A 14,206-nucleotide genomic window follows, 5' to 3' on the forward strand; every position below is an offset into this window, starting at 1 on the left:
GCTTTCTTTTGAGAACATACCTGAGGTAAAATTTTAAAAAAATAATTAGGGTAATTTTCTGAAACCACTTAAGTCAAAAGTGACTTGGATAGGTGCTAAGGAGCCTTGGTCTCATTGAAAATAACCTGGATGTAGCTCCCCGGTAATGCCTTTCCTTGCCTATATTGCCTGATGCCCATGAGGCCAGACTATAAATGGCATGCAGACCTGCACTGACAATAAGGCCGCACCTACTTGGTGGGACAAAAGGTCTTGCTCTCCACAGAGCATCTCCACACAGACAGAACTGCTCACAGCTTGTGGTTCCCTGACCCTTTTTAGACCCAGTCACATCTGAAGATTTAATTGCTGTTTCACATATCACTGCTAAAATCATCCATGGAAAACCCTTTCTCTCACAGAAGCCAGCCACCTCCTTCAACAGTACCAGACCATAAGAACCATGATCCTGAGGAGAGTACAGGTGGAAAATATACACCTTACGTTAGGCATCCTTCAAAAAGTCCCACTTCTCCCTGAAAGATATCAGGGACAGTAGGGCTGTGTCTAGATTACATCCCCTTTCTTGAAAAAGGGATGTGAATTAGACACTTCAAAATTGCAAATGAAGCTGGGATTTAAATTTCCCATGCTTCATTTGCTTAATGGCAGCTGCGTTTTTTTCGAAATGGGGCTTTTTGAAAGAAAAATGACTGTTTAGACCGGGATCGATTGAAAAAGATCGTGTACTCCTCATTTTTTCAGGAGTACAGGATCTTTCAAAAAGGGGTTTTATTTCTGATCGATCCCCGTCTAAACAGTTGTTTTTCTTTCTAAAAGCCCTGTTTCAAAAAAAATTGTGGCCGCATTATGCAAATGAAGCAAGGGAAATTTAAATCCCGGCTTCATTTGCCATTTCAAAGTGTCTAATTTACACCCCTTTTTCGAGAAAAGGGATGTAATCTAGACATACCCTATGTCTCAAACCTTGATCTATAAGGCTCTGAGAAGTTAGTAAGCACCAACATGCTCCCGTAGCTGGAACTAGAAGTAGTCCTCTGACAGGGCTCTCTAGTTCTCAGATCTGAATGGTAGCTCCGCTCTGCTTCTATTTATACTGAGCACAGTAACAGGAAGCTGTCCTTGTAACTGGGTTTCCCTTGCTTAAGACAGCCTCCCCTTGTGTTACTTTCTTCTACTTCCTGTCTGTAATTTGCTGGTAGTCTGACTCTGCCAGCTTCCTAACATCTGAATATTGGATTGCTATCTGGCACATCTCAGATTTTGATCTTCTGGTATCCAACCTGATTTGGCCTGGTTCTGGGCTTTGCCCACTAAGTCAGGGTACGTCTAGACTGCGAGGATCTTTTGGGAAAAGATATGCAAAACGTGCGCCGCATTTTGAGTATCTTTTTCCAATACTTCTGTCGGAAGAGGCTTTTCTGAAATTTTCCCCATCTAGACTGGGCCAAATTTTGGAAAAAAACTCTTTTGAAAGACCCCTTCTTGTAGAATGAGGAATACAGGGGCTTCCGAAAGAGCGCGTTTGCTCTTCTGCAGAAAAAAGCAGAGGAGCAAATGTGTTCCCTGGACGCAACAGAGTTTTTTTGGGATATCTTTGGTATCCAGACACCTCCTGCCCCCACAGTCTAGCCACCCTCAGACTGCCCACATCTCCGTCACGATATTTAGGCACTTTTGAAAATTGTATGGGATATCTCTATCAGCATAATAGCTGAGTATTTCATAACTATTTAAAAATGAGTAATAATCTGCTCACAATGTACAAATTGCAGCACTGATATCTGAGATGTCAAACTGAGGCATGGCCTACACCAAAGGTGGACAAGAGAGCCTCCGTGGGACAGATCCAGCCAGCCAAGCAGATTGATCCAGCCGGCCAATCGAGACCTGGGGAGGGGAGAGCTCCTGAAGTCTCCTCCCCATGCTAGGGCTGTGCGGTGCCTAAAGTGAACCACCAGGTGTTTGGAACAGCTGGCAGTTCACTCTAGGTGCTGCATGCTCCTTGCAGAGTGGGGCTTAGGGGCAAAGACTTCACGTGCTCCCCAGGTTTTGATTGGCCTGGGAGCAGGCGGAGCGTGCGAAGTCTCCTCACACGCAAAGTCTTGAAAACAACTGTCAGTTAGCTCAAGGAGCTGGGGTGTGGGGGGCAAAGACTTCACATGCTTCCCTCACCCCCAGGCCAATCACGGTCTGTGGGCGGGGGAGCACTGGAAGTGTCCTGGCCCTGCCCCTTCCGCTCCAGGCTCTACCCCTTCTGGGGTGACCCAGGGTAGGGTTGCCAGGTGTCCGTTTTTCTACTGGACAGCCCGCTATTTGTGCTCTCTGCCCGGTATTTTCTGAATTTCCAGCTGGGCGCTGGATGGAAGCCTGGCAGGGGCAGGGGAGCGACTGGGAGGCAGGACCCCGATTGGCGCTGGGATCTGTGGTCCTGATCGTGTGCAAAAGCCGGGTGGTGCAGGGTTTTTTTTTTTATATGCCTTTTTTTTTTGCTCGACAAAAATTTTTAGCCGGAGTGTTCAGTATTTTTTGGGAGACCATCTGGCAACCCTAGCCCAGGGCCACTTCAAAAATGTGTGAAGTGGACCCCATTTAAAAATTATTGCTCACCCCGATCTACACCTTAGGTTGATCTAGCTATGCTGCTCAGGGCTGTAAAAAATGTATGTCTTGTGTAACGTATCTGTGAGGTGGACCTAGCTCCAACTATAGATGAAGCTAGGTTGATAGAAGACTTCTTCCATCAATCTAGGTACTGCCTCTCAGAGAGGTGGAACAGCTGCATCTACGAGAAATCCACTTCCACCGATATACAAGTATCTATACTACTGCAGCACTGCTGAAGTATAGGCATCCCCTGAGTGAAAACAGAAGTCAAACTGATTTTGTTCATTTCCATTGTTCCCCAGGGGAGAAATGCTGAAAGGAAACAAGGAATGTAAGTAGTGCTGTGTAGACTGTATTTTTTTACCTTTAATAATCTATAGATTTTAAAAAAAATGTTAATGAAGGGCCATGCTTGTCTACAACTGACTACTTTATGTTGATACTGTTAACACTCCATAAACACCATGTTTAGGAAATAGCTTGCAGATCACGTGGAAATTATTATCTTTCAAGAGAAATTGCAGTATGTTAACCCACAACAAGAGTACAGTATTTTACTATTTAATATAAATCAATAATTGTTGACCTATGGTGCTGGTTAAACAAGATTAAATTATATGTGTGTTCAAGTCCTCCGAGGCTGATACTATACATGGCCTCAGAGGAAAAGTTCTATATAAATGCAACCACAGAGCATTACAAACATCAATTAGGCCTCTGAGTGTTAAACATTGATTAGCTCTCATAACACTTCTGTGAAGGAGCTAAATACTATTCATTTCTTAAAGCTGGTTAGATTAAGGTATAAAGATTTAAGTGGCTGGCAGAAAGTCATGTAGCAAGTCCACTCAACACCAGGAATAGAACCTAAGAATCCTGCCTCCCACTCCCTTAGCTAGAAAGAGCTGACTCCTCTACTTCCCAACAGTAGTTGTAGCTGTGAAGCTAAGCACATTTCTGTTGTTGTAACATATAACTGTTTTCTAGTTCTTTTGTTTAAATTTAGCTTCTATGTTAGAATGGAAATGAGCATTAATGTAAAAAAGTGTTTGAATACCTTTGGAACTGTATCCTACGTAGCTTTCCATTACAGTGACTTTCAGCATGTTCAGTCTTTTCTTCATGCTGTTATTGCTGCCTCTGATTAAATAATGTGTGTTTCTCTAATGCTAGTATACATGCTTCCATGCATTTATACAAAATAACTTATAAAATATAAAACCCAGCATTGCCAACCCCAAGCCTTCAAAAATATTGAAATTGGCTTAAAAATCACGAGGCTTTCAAAAATTAAATATTTGGGTTCTTTTTATTGGCTTTTAGGTTGTTTTTGGGTCACATTTTCAGACTCTTCTCCAGAACCATGAAGGCTAGAATCTGTCCCCTCCTTCTCCTAAGGAAAATCTCAATCTATACAATTGGAATTTTAGGAGGGAGGGAGTGAAGGTTTTCCAGTTTGGAAGCATCCTGTTTGTTTCCTTTCTTTCAAGCCACGTTGTCAATCTGTGAGATAAGTTAATGTTGCACATGGTGGAAGCTAGATGTGTGTACTGCATGTCTCCAAGTGCATCTAGAGTGAAGGAGACTTTGTGTGGCCACAGAAATTTCAGGAATGGCTCCAGATTGCTCATGGTTCTTATGCAAAAACTCCCTTCTTTGTATGTCTCATACAGGAGACGTAAACCCTACACTGGGCCAGAAGGGGTTAAAAAGTGATTGTGTGCTTAGGTGACTTCATCCAGTTACACTTGGAGAGCCTGCTGCAGCTAATAGAGGAGTTTAGAAGAGAGCCAGACAGCTGAAGTGAAGAGGGAGCTGAAATGGCAGAGGAAGAGAGATTCATCTTGGAAGTGCCTGAGTATGGGTGTGGCCTGCAAACTGCAGCTGTGCTTGTGGATGGGCTAGAGGGGAGATCCCTGTGTGAGGCAGTTGGGAGTTTTCTTTTTTGGGCTGAGAGAATCCTGGGCAGCAGAGTCCTAAGCTGGAAGCCTGTTTGGAGAAGAGAGGTGACCAGGGCCTGCAGCCTGCCTGAAGCTGTGCACAGAGGGAGAATGTGAGGCCTTGAGTATGGGCGTGAAACCTGGACACTTGGGCTAGTGTGAAGATGAGCTAGCCTGGAAAGGAGGTGACTGGCTGAGCCCTGCTGGGCTGAAGATTCAATTGTTTGTGCGGTTTGACTTTCAAGTGTCAGGCTTTTAGGCCTTGTGGAGAAGCAAGTGGTAGGATGTGGCCCAGGGAGGCAACTCTGAAGCACTCTAGGCCAGTTGGAGACTGATGGAGAGAGAAAGCCTGGAGGCTGAACAAATCCCTTCTGCTCTTCTAGTCGGGCAGAGAGAAGATACAGACTTTGTAAGCCCAGTGTCAAGGGTCTGCTGCACACAGAGCCCCGTAAGGAGGCCGAAGACCTTTTCTTTTGTGGGGATTTTGGTCTCTGTTTTGCCACCCTGGAAGAGAGTAAACTCAATTGTCAACCCCACTGGAGGGCCAAGTCACTACCTTCTGAAAGGTGGATCACCATAAAATGGGATCGATCTCTGGCAAGGGATGCTGGAGACAAGGGAGAGCTGGGAGCCAGTGACCTTACCTCCAGGCAGTGCCCCAACAGGTAAGCCAGGCCCTGTCACAAGAGGTTTTTCAGATTGCTAGTCTGTTTATGGGGAACAAAGTGACTGCTCCTCTCTGTAACCCTCTGCATAGAAGCACCCACAGAAAGATTGGCCCCCTTCTGAAATTCCACTGGAATGGTGCAGTTCCATACGAGCCGCAACACAGGGCTCTGAGCTACTTACACAGTGCAGTCCTGCATACAAGGTCACCACGCCAAAGCCAGCTATCCCTTAGTACAGCCACTTAGAACTGCATGATTGCTGGCAGTCCATGGCTTTAGAGCAGCATGAGCCATATTGTGGCATATGTCAAAGCAAGGGTGCAGCGAAAGTGGAGTAGGTGTAGTCTTAGAAAATTATTTTGTAGAAAACTATTCTTTGTTAATTTTCTTGGCTGTGAACAGAAGGTTGGGTGGAATGAAGTCAGACTCACTGCATTACTAACAGCACTTCTTGTTGCTGTGGTCTTTGGAATTTTTGGATGATCAGATTTCAATGTAATATCCTCCCCTAATAAAAATCTCTGAATTCCTAAATTCTTTTAAAATGTAGGAATCTATTCAACGTTTTTACTATATCATTTTATAATACCCCCCCTTTTGTATGGCAAGTATTTACCAAATTCATTTGGATTCCTGTAAAATTGAAAATCACTGAAGTTTCAATGTTTTTATTCAAAGCAGCTTCTCACGATGTATAAATACTGCATATTAACACACATGAAAAATACAACTTCTAAGGCACCCAGAAATGTGTCCATACACTAGTTACAGGACCATCAACAAATATATTGTGTACAATTTGATGTAGACAGTCAATATTTGATATATCAAGATACAATTCCCTCCGTACTGTACCAGTTTCAGAAAATATTTACAATACTGTGATAAAGGGGTGCCTATACCATTATTTAATATGTACTCATTACAAATATTAGAAACGGTTTTAGTCTGTTCCATGACATCCTGACAAAATAACTTAAGGGCCTAATTTGTAAAATTCTACATTTAATTTCTTGTGCAAGTTACTAGTTTGAAATAAAAAAAAATAACATAGATTTTGTTGAATTTTTGGTTCTTTGCTTCATCTCAGAGGTTTGGTAATAAGCCTTACCAATAGACAAGCCAACTTAGCAGAACATTGCTAATTTTCCAGTAGTCTAGTGGATACATTTTCCCCTTTGCCGTGAAAATGAAGTGTTTGTAGCAGGAATTGATCATTTGATCTTCATTATAAATGTCAGACTAGCTCACTTGCTAAGTAACTAGTGTTCTGTTAAAATAATGTAATTCTTTGGTCCTTTGTTTTTATGGAAGGCATAATATTTTTATTCACTACAAATCACAGTCCTGTCAATCTGTAGGTAAGTTAGTGAATGACTTTCCATGTAGTATTTAAAATAGTGGTAAAGAGATTTAATATGGCTTAAAACATATGGTTAACTGGGTAGACACGGATAACGCATCCAGGATACAGAATACTTAAATGTACTATGATTAAGATTGTCTATAAGTCTCTTATGTAAACTTCTTTAGTGTCTCCTAAAGAGTGTTGGCTTTAGCCAGATTTGACTTTTATAGACCCAGCCACAAAGAGCCTGAGATTAACTACTATGGTTGGGAGAACAATATGCACAGTTTATATAAAACAAAGCCCAAAGTGACGACAACTCTAACTATGTTGCTTAAAAAACAACCACCCGTATTACCCTTTTCACAAGAAAACTTAAGGTCCTATCCTCTGATTTTGCCAACCGGTTTACAGAGATTATTTGGGGAAATCCTTAATAGCACACATGCAATTGCGAAATTTTAAGATTTGTTGTACCTAATGGTAAGGCTTATTCACAAATGCAGTAAATTTACAAGTTACACTTTAAACTCAGTTAATTCAAGGCTGGCAAAAAACAAATGACCTGCTCTTCTCTCCTCCCCCCGCCCCCGCATCAGCAAACCTGTGTCTCTCTCTCTCTCTCTCTCTATATATATATATCCCTAACATTAAAAGAGAGTTTTATTCTAGTGAAAAACTATTGGCACAAAACCATATGCTATAGATTAAAAGAACAGTTAATAGTAGTGAAAAAGATTGCCTAAAACGCATACCCTAACCTACCACAGAAATATAAAAGTTTATATTCTGAAAATATATACTGTATTAAAGTTTGTAAGCTTATTCATTTAAACAGAAATATACTGAAGTAGTAAACTAAACAACACATATCTACAGCAAAAATATACATGCAAGACAACACAAAATAAATTGCTTACCTTGAATATCTACAAATGCAAAACTGCAGATTTTAAAAGATTGTACAAAACAATTTACACAAGAATAAAATAACATACTTAACAACAAATTGCATTTATATTTTTTAAATACTGTGAATATTAGTAAAGGTACCCAGACTAATATATACAGTACATCTATATATGTGAACAGCAAGTAAAGATAAACAGAAGAGAAAATCAATGGAGATTGAATTCTCAAAGGAAGCGTTTGAAATTATTAGTCTTTTTCTGAAAAAAAAAAAATTCTATTGAAACTCTTTAGACATGAATAATTAAACATGAAATATGATTAGTGCCTTTTATGAAAAAACACATTTCAACAATTCCTTTGTCAAGCTATTAATGTAAATAATTGAAAATGCAGCAGAAATGGTGCATTTTAAAAGTTGATTCAATTATGATTTTTTTCAAAAACCTTTTGTGTTAAAATGCTTTTTCATACTGCCAAGAGCAATTTTCCTAGATATATCAATGTATAACAATCACAGTATGGAAATAAAACTTCCTAATATTTTATATGACCTGGAGTTGTACCTCTCTGGACCAGTATAAGAAAAATGCAAGTGGGGGCTTCATGATACTTATTCCTGATTTTTTTCCTGATGTCCCATACTGCAAGCCTGATTTGTACATATACTTATGCATGTGACTAATCCTATTGAAGTCAGTGGGACTATTGAACTAAGTGACTTGTGTGCATGCTTACATGATTGGTTTTTATGGCCCTGATCCAGCAAAGCCTTCAAGCATGTGCTTAACTTGAACATACATTTAAGTTTTGCTAAAGGGTCTAAGCAATAAGCAACTCTTAACACGTAACACGTGCTGTATCAACCATTTCATCTGTTCACTGAAATAACTACCCTTTCTTTTAGTCCACCGTAAATAAGGAACACTCTGTAATCATGTTCAGTATTGCATTTTGAAGACATTGAAACAAATTTTAAACACAGGTCAGATTCTGCCATTTTTTAAAAAGCAGAACTTCCGGGGGATTTCTGACTTTAACACAGCACTCTGCTTTAAAAAAACACAATGGCATGATTTGGCCCTAGGAACATGTATAGAATGTAAATGGAAGGTACTTTACACTTCACTATGCAAAAGATGGATGGAGTTTGTGGAAACCTACTGCTTACTGAATTATTAGTTTGCAATCTGACCAAGACTTTAATACCATATTCTTTCCTCCCCCCCCCTTACAACCCTTCAAAAATCTCTTCAGTTCTTTTAACCTGTAATCTGGTTGATGAGCTCAAGGATGGAGAGCAAGTGCACAAATCATTAAAGAAACAAAGGTGCAAATTATCTCCTATGAGAGTTTTATTTGGGCAGCTAACATAGCAGTTTAATTCACTGAATGTGTTCAAGTTCTTTCCTACCTAACTGGGTACTAGCAACACAGAAACTCGACAGATCCAGTGTTTAAAAAATCAGTGTTGCTGAAAAGTATTGGTCATATTTAAAACAGCATATTAGATTTTTTTTTTGTCATTTATCATGGATGCCTCCTATGGACAGCCACAGATTTTTTGCCCCCCATAACTAGAGGACTATTGGAAAAGCAAAACAAAAACTATCTCCACCCAGTTCAAAACCTTGCACCTTTTTATAAAACTCCTACCTCAGACCCAGATGCCTCCAGAGTAGTAATTATCCCACAACTGAGCAATCAGGCAGTTGGACTAAGGCTCTCAAGGGTTCATTTCTAGACTTCAGACCAAAAGGAGATGTTTAAACCTGAAGAACAATGATGCCACATAAGGGCACCACACACCCTGTTATTAATGTCCAGCTAATAGGAAAATAGTAAATGTAAAGCATTTTGTTGGTAAGCCCTTCAGTGCTCCTCAAGAAGGCAGGAAGTGAAGAGAGACTTTTGTGGGACTCGCAATTGCATCATCCACTGTTTTTTTTCCCTTAACAAGTCTAACAAACTATGACTCAACTTCAATACATTTTTGTACAATTTCATACATAAAGAAACATATACATGGCTGTCATTTTTACTTTGCCCACTCATTTGGTGATTTCTATGTGTTCTTTATTGTCTACACAGCTCACTGCTAAAAACGCAATGGGCCCTTACACTCTCATGTGACCCTCTTAATCTAGTCAAGGAAAGTATGAAAATATCTGTGATCAACAAACAGTTACATACAAACACAAAATAAATAAGTTAAATAAATTCAATGAAAGAAAAACAATTCTAGTCGTTTCTTTCAAAACAAAGTTTACACATGCATATAAATTATCAGTTTTCATTACTTTGTTAGAACTTAAAAAAATATTTTAATTATCTCTGAAGTAAAATAAGCTGGATTTGCAGAGTGCTACTGTGACCTGATTTTGAGACAGAGTCCTCAGTGTCAGCACAGACATTTGTTGTAAAGCAAGAATAAGTTAAAAAAAAAAAAAAAAAAAAAGCAAACATACAGACAAAATAAACCATTAGAGATGGTGTGCCTACTGGGCCACAATAGTGCTTTTCACCACGTGGAATGTACATTTCTAACTGGACGAGCACGGGAAAGATGCAGCACTCAGTAGAATTTATGTGCGCTGACCAAGCCTGCCTCCATCTTTACATGAAATCAAACCAGCTAGATGCAGCTGTGTAACTTCTCAATTTAACTCACAAGGAAATTGACACAACCATATGTATTAGGATACACTGTCACAAATTCATCTCAAGGATGCCTTCCCTCTGCTTTTCAAACACAGGTAATGTTTGAACTCTGTTTATACTTGGAATGTTTTCTCTTGAAGTTAAACTGTGACTTCAGACTTCATAAATTTTGTCTTGCAAGTAGCTGAATAATGAATCCAGTCCTTTGGAAGAACTCCACAGCTGTTTTAACATCTGACATTCTTTTTCATTTACATCTTCAAGTCCAGATTTCAGGAAGCTCCGCACTAGGCATTTAGACTCTTCTAATACCTAAAATTGAAAATATTATCAAATTACTATGAACTGCGGTATTAATAGGGCATTGCCCCTTAAATAATTGTCTCCTTGGTGTGGAGAAGTTGGACCTGGTCTTTCTAGAAGTTGTGTGCAGCTACCCTTCACCTGCAGTCAGTGGAAGCTGATACCCAGCACAGGCATTTATATTTATGCACTAGCACCAGGACTTTTAAAAGTAAATAGTGATTTTCAGGTGTGTCTCTTGATAGAAGCCACATTAAGTTAGAAAATGTTTTAAGCCACATGAGGTTTGTTTCCTCCTCTTCCTCTTTTTTTTTTTTTTTTTTTTTAACATACAAAACCTGGAGGGAACACACTCAGCTATACAAAACTGGGATATTTGCCATGCTTCACTGTGCTCTAAGGCGTGGGGTTCATACAAGATAGTTTTTATAGAAAAGGGAAACAAAAAGGAACATAGTGCTACCAAACAACGAAGTCTTAGACACAGGTACTCTATCCATTTTCAACTCTAACTTGTTGCTAGTCCAGAACTGTGTTTCTTCTAAATGGACTGTAAAGGGGTCAATTATAAGCAGCAGGATAGTTGGATTTTTTTTTTTTGCATGGTGTTGGCTTCTGTTTTGTATTTTTATGAACAACTGTCCACAATGAACTAGAATGAGACCCTTGTATTCGGCCTACTTTTGACCCTCAATTGCTTTTAACCCTTTTGATAGGTAGCCCTCATATTTGGTCACATTTTAACACCTTCCTTCAATGCTGCAGACCTTAGTAGAAGATGCTTGTGACAGGGCGTTCGCCCTGCACTGGCCCTTTAAGGGCAAACCCCAGCCTGACGCAGGGCTGGGGAGTTTAGCCCCAGCTGGGGCTGTATTAGGGGATGAGGGCCCAGCTGGGGGCTATATAAGAACCTGGGCGGCGACTCCCAGGAGGAAGGTCAGTGAGGGCCTGGCTGCTGGGGAGGCAGGAGGCTCCCTGGAGCTAGAGCAGGGCTAGGGGGGGCAAGGCAGGGCTAGGGGAGCTCTAGCCAAACAAACCCCCAGGCTGCAGGGCCTGCATAACAGCCCGGTGGAGAAACAACAACCCCCGGAAGGGGGGGCTCAGAGATGGACTTGGGCACTGCCAGAGGGCAGTGTGGCGAAGAGGACGACGCGGCCTGGAGGAAAGAGGGGGAAGCCCCGCCAGAGGGAAGGTGCTCTGCCAGCAGAAGGAGCTGATCCCGGAAGCAGACGGCAGACCCCCCGCTACGGTGGTGAGTGAACCCCCTCACAATGCTATTGTACCTCTGGTCAGTATGTGGGAGAATGGAGAATGCAGGATCAGATTCAGAGGGCTTCCCAGCTCATGTTATATAGGGCATATCAGCCTGATCGGATAAGCTTATGCTACATTTCCAAAGACCCTTTCATGGTGGGCTTAGTTCTTAGTGTCTCCTCTGAGATGCAATCTACACTTGATTTAATTAAAAATCTTTTGTGCATCTACTGTGTCTTTGAACAATAGCTCTTTTAAGTAAAGTCAAGGGATGTCAGGGACATGCAGTAGAACTAAGGAATTAAGTACAAGTAGCTTCTGTTGCTTTCATTTTGTTAGTACTGTTGCAGGGAAGCTATGGTTTTCATTGTTACCTTTTACCCTACACTTTTTTTAACAGCGTAGATGTAACAACTTAGATGGCGCTTGTGCAGGAATATACAAGCCTCAACGAAAAGGGCCTTGAATTAGGGACATAATTCAAAATGACCTTAGCAAGTTAGAGAAATGGTCAGAGGTAAACAGGATGAAGTTTAATAAAGAGAAATGCAAAGTGCTCCACTTAGGAAGGAACAATCAGTTCCATACATACAAGATGGGAAGCGACTGTCTAGGAAGGAGCATGGCGGAAAGGGATCTAGGGGTCATAGTGGACCACAAGTTGAATATGAGTCAACAGTGTGATGCTGTTGCAAAAAAAGCAAATATGATTCTAGGTTGTATCAACAGGTGTGTTGTAAGCAAAACTCGTGAAGTCATTCTGCCGCTCTACTCTGCACTAGTTAGGCCTCAGCTGGAGTACTGTGTCCAGTTCTGGGCGCCACATTTCAAGAAAGATGTGGAGAAATTGGAAAGGGTACAGAGAAGAGTAACAAGAATGATTAAAGGTCTAGAGAACATGACCTACGAAGCCAGGCTTCATGAACTGGGCTTGTTTAGTTTGGAAAAAAGAAGATTAAGGGGGGACATGATAGCGGTTTTCAAATATCTAAAAGGGTGTCACAAGGAGGAAGGAGAAAATTTGTTCCTCTTGGTTTCTGAGGACAGGACAAGGAGTAATGGGCTTAAAGTGCAGCAAGGGAGGTTTAGATTGGACATTAGGAAAAAATTCCTAACTGTCAGGGTGGTCAAATATTGGAATAAATTGCCAAGGGAGGTGGTGGAATCTCCCTCTCTGGAGATATTTAAGAACAGGTTAGATAGACATCTGTCAGGGATGGTGTAGACAGAGCTTGGTCCTGCCTTGAGGGCAGGGGGCTGGACTCGATGACCTCTCGAGTTCCCTTCCAGTCCTATGATTCTATGATTAGGTAGTGAGGGCTATGCAGGGGTTTTAACTGCGCTACTAAGATGCAATCAGAAAACAGGGAAGTAATAACCCCTTGAACCAAATTTTGCTTTAGGATCCTTATATGGATCTCACCTCTCCTACATGGACCTCTGAGAATGCTCGGTCGGGTTAGAAACTGCATGAGGACGAGGGGAGAGAGAAAGGGAGTTAGCACCTGGTGATGAATGAAAGTAGGACCCAGGGGCACACATTCCTCCACCCACCCGCTCCCCTTCATTGAGGGTGGTCCCTTGTAAAGACTATTGCCGTGCAGCTCCATTGGAGCAGAGAAGAAACCTGAGGAACAGAGAGCCAGCACAGAGATGCAGGCTTCCTGATGATCCCCTGCCTTTATGTGGCTCCTCCAAGTTCATCAATGAGCTGTACAATCCACTCCCTATTGGGAAGGGGGAAGTGAAACAACCTGCTTCCCCAATGAAACAATCAGGTAAGAAACCCACGAACAATCCTTGCACAGACTTGCTTACATTTACCCCCTTTGCCCTTCTTCAGAGGTTTTTCACGGTAGGAGTTGAGAATCTAGTTCTCTAGGACATGACTGGCCCTTGTAGCACACTTTCTCTGTTTCCAGTGAGTCCACATTATACGTTCCTTTGGCCTGTAACTGTACAGGTTTCCATTTCATTCTGGAATAGGCTAGCGGACAAAAAGCTGACAAGATTTCTTACCACTGCGCTGCAAGATGCCATTTCCTTTACTCGCAGCATCACTTCTTGGCTGAATGTTGTTGGCCAAAACACTTGTGACACAAGTCCTCTGCTGCAGGCTTCCTGTGCTGTTAGCTTTCTCCCACAGAACAACATTTCATTTGCCTGCAAAAACAAAGTCTCCCTTAGGATGGTGGTGGTTTCCTACGTTCCTGTACCATACAATCAGATGCTATGGTCAATTAAGATCATATCAGAAAACAGGGAAGTAATACCCCCTTGGGTTATTTTCTTCCTTCTCTTGGCGACAAGTACTTACAAAGTACTTTTGGCATGGACATCTAAGCATTGGATGGGCAAATTAAAAAAATACATTAGCTATGCACATCAGCATATTGCTGTCAGTAATTTTACAAGAGCAACGGTCTGTATATAGGCAAAGTGGCACTTATCCATGACATCAAGTACAAGCCAAATGGAAGCCATATTTTGATCTTAATTTACCCGTGTAAAAAAGT

At 41.3% G+C, this 14,206-nt stretch overlaps 1 protein-coding gene and 1 long non-coding RNA gene across 2 annotated transcripts in view; one reads left to right on the top strand and one right to left on the bottom strand.

Moving 5' to 3' along the window:
* The first annotated feature begins 2,272 nt into the window (after nt 1-2,272).
* On the top strand, nt 2,273-7,211 carry LOC142831054 (uncharacterized). The gene is made up of 2 exons (XR_012906667.1): nt 2,273-2,938; nt 4,281-7,211. It is a non-coding gene; the product is annotated as an uncharacterized LOC142831054 (long non-coding RNA).
* Nucleotides 7,172-14,206, bottom strand: part of CDYL2 (chromodomain Y like 2) — a 109,606-nt gene continuing 102,571 nt past the window's right edge. Inside the window, exons 6-7 of the mRNA XM_075940014.1 lie at nt 13,710-13,853; nt 7,172-10,445 (exon numbers count right to left, since the gene is read on the bottom strand). Of these exons, the coding sequence (XP_075796129.1) occupies nt 10,287-10,445; nt 13,710-13,853 (303 nt within the window). The 3' untranslated portion in view covers nt 7,172-10,286. The remainder of the gene's footprint in view (nt 10,446-13,709; nt 13,854-14,206) is intronic.

Source organism: Pelodiscus sinensis, chromosome 12 (genome assembly GCF_049634645.1).
Source record: "Pelodiscus sinensis isolate JC-2024 chromosome 12, ASM4963464v1, whole genome shotgun sequence".
Lineage (NCBI taxonomy): Eukaryota > Metazoa > Chordata > Testudines > Trionychidae > Pelodiscus > Pelodiscus sinensis.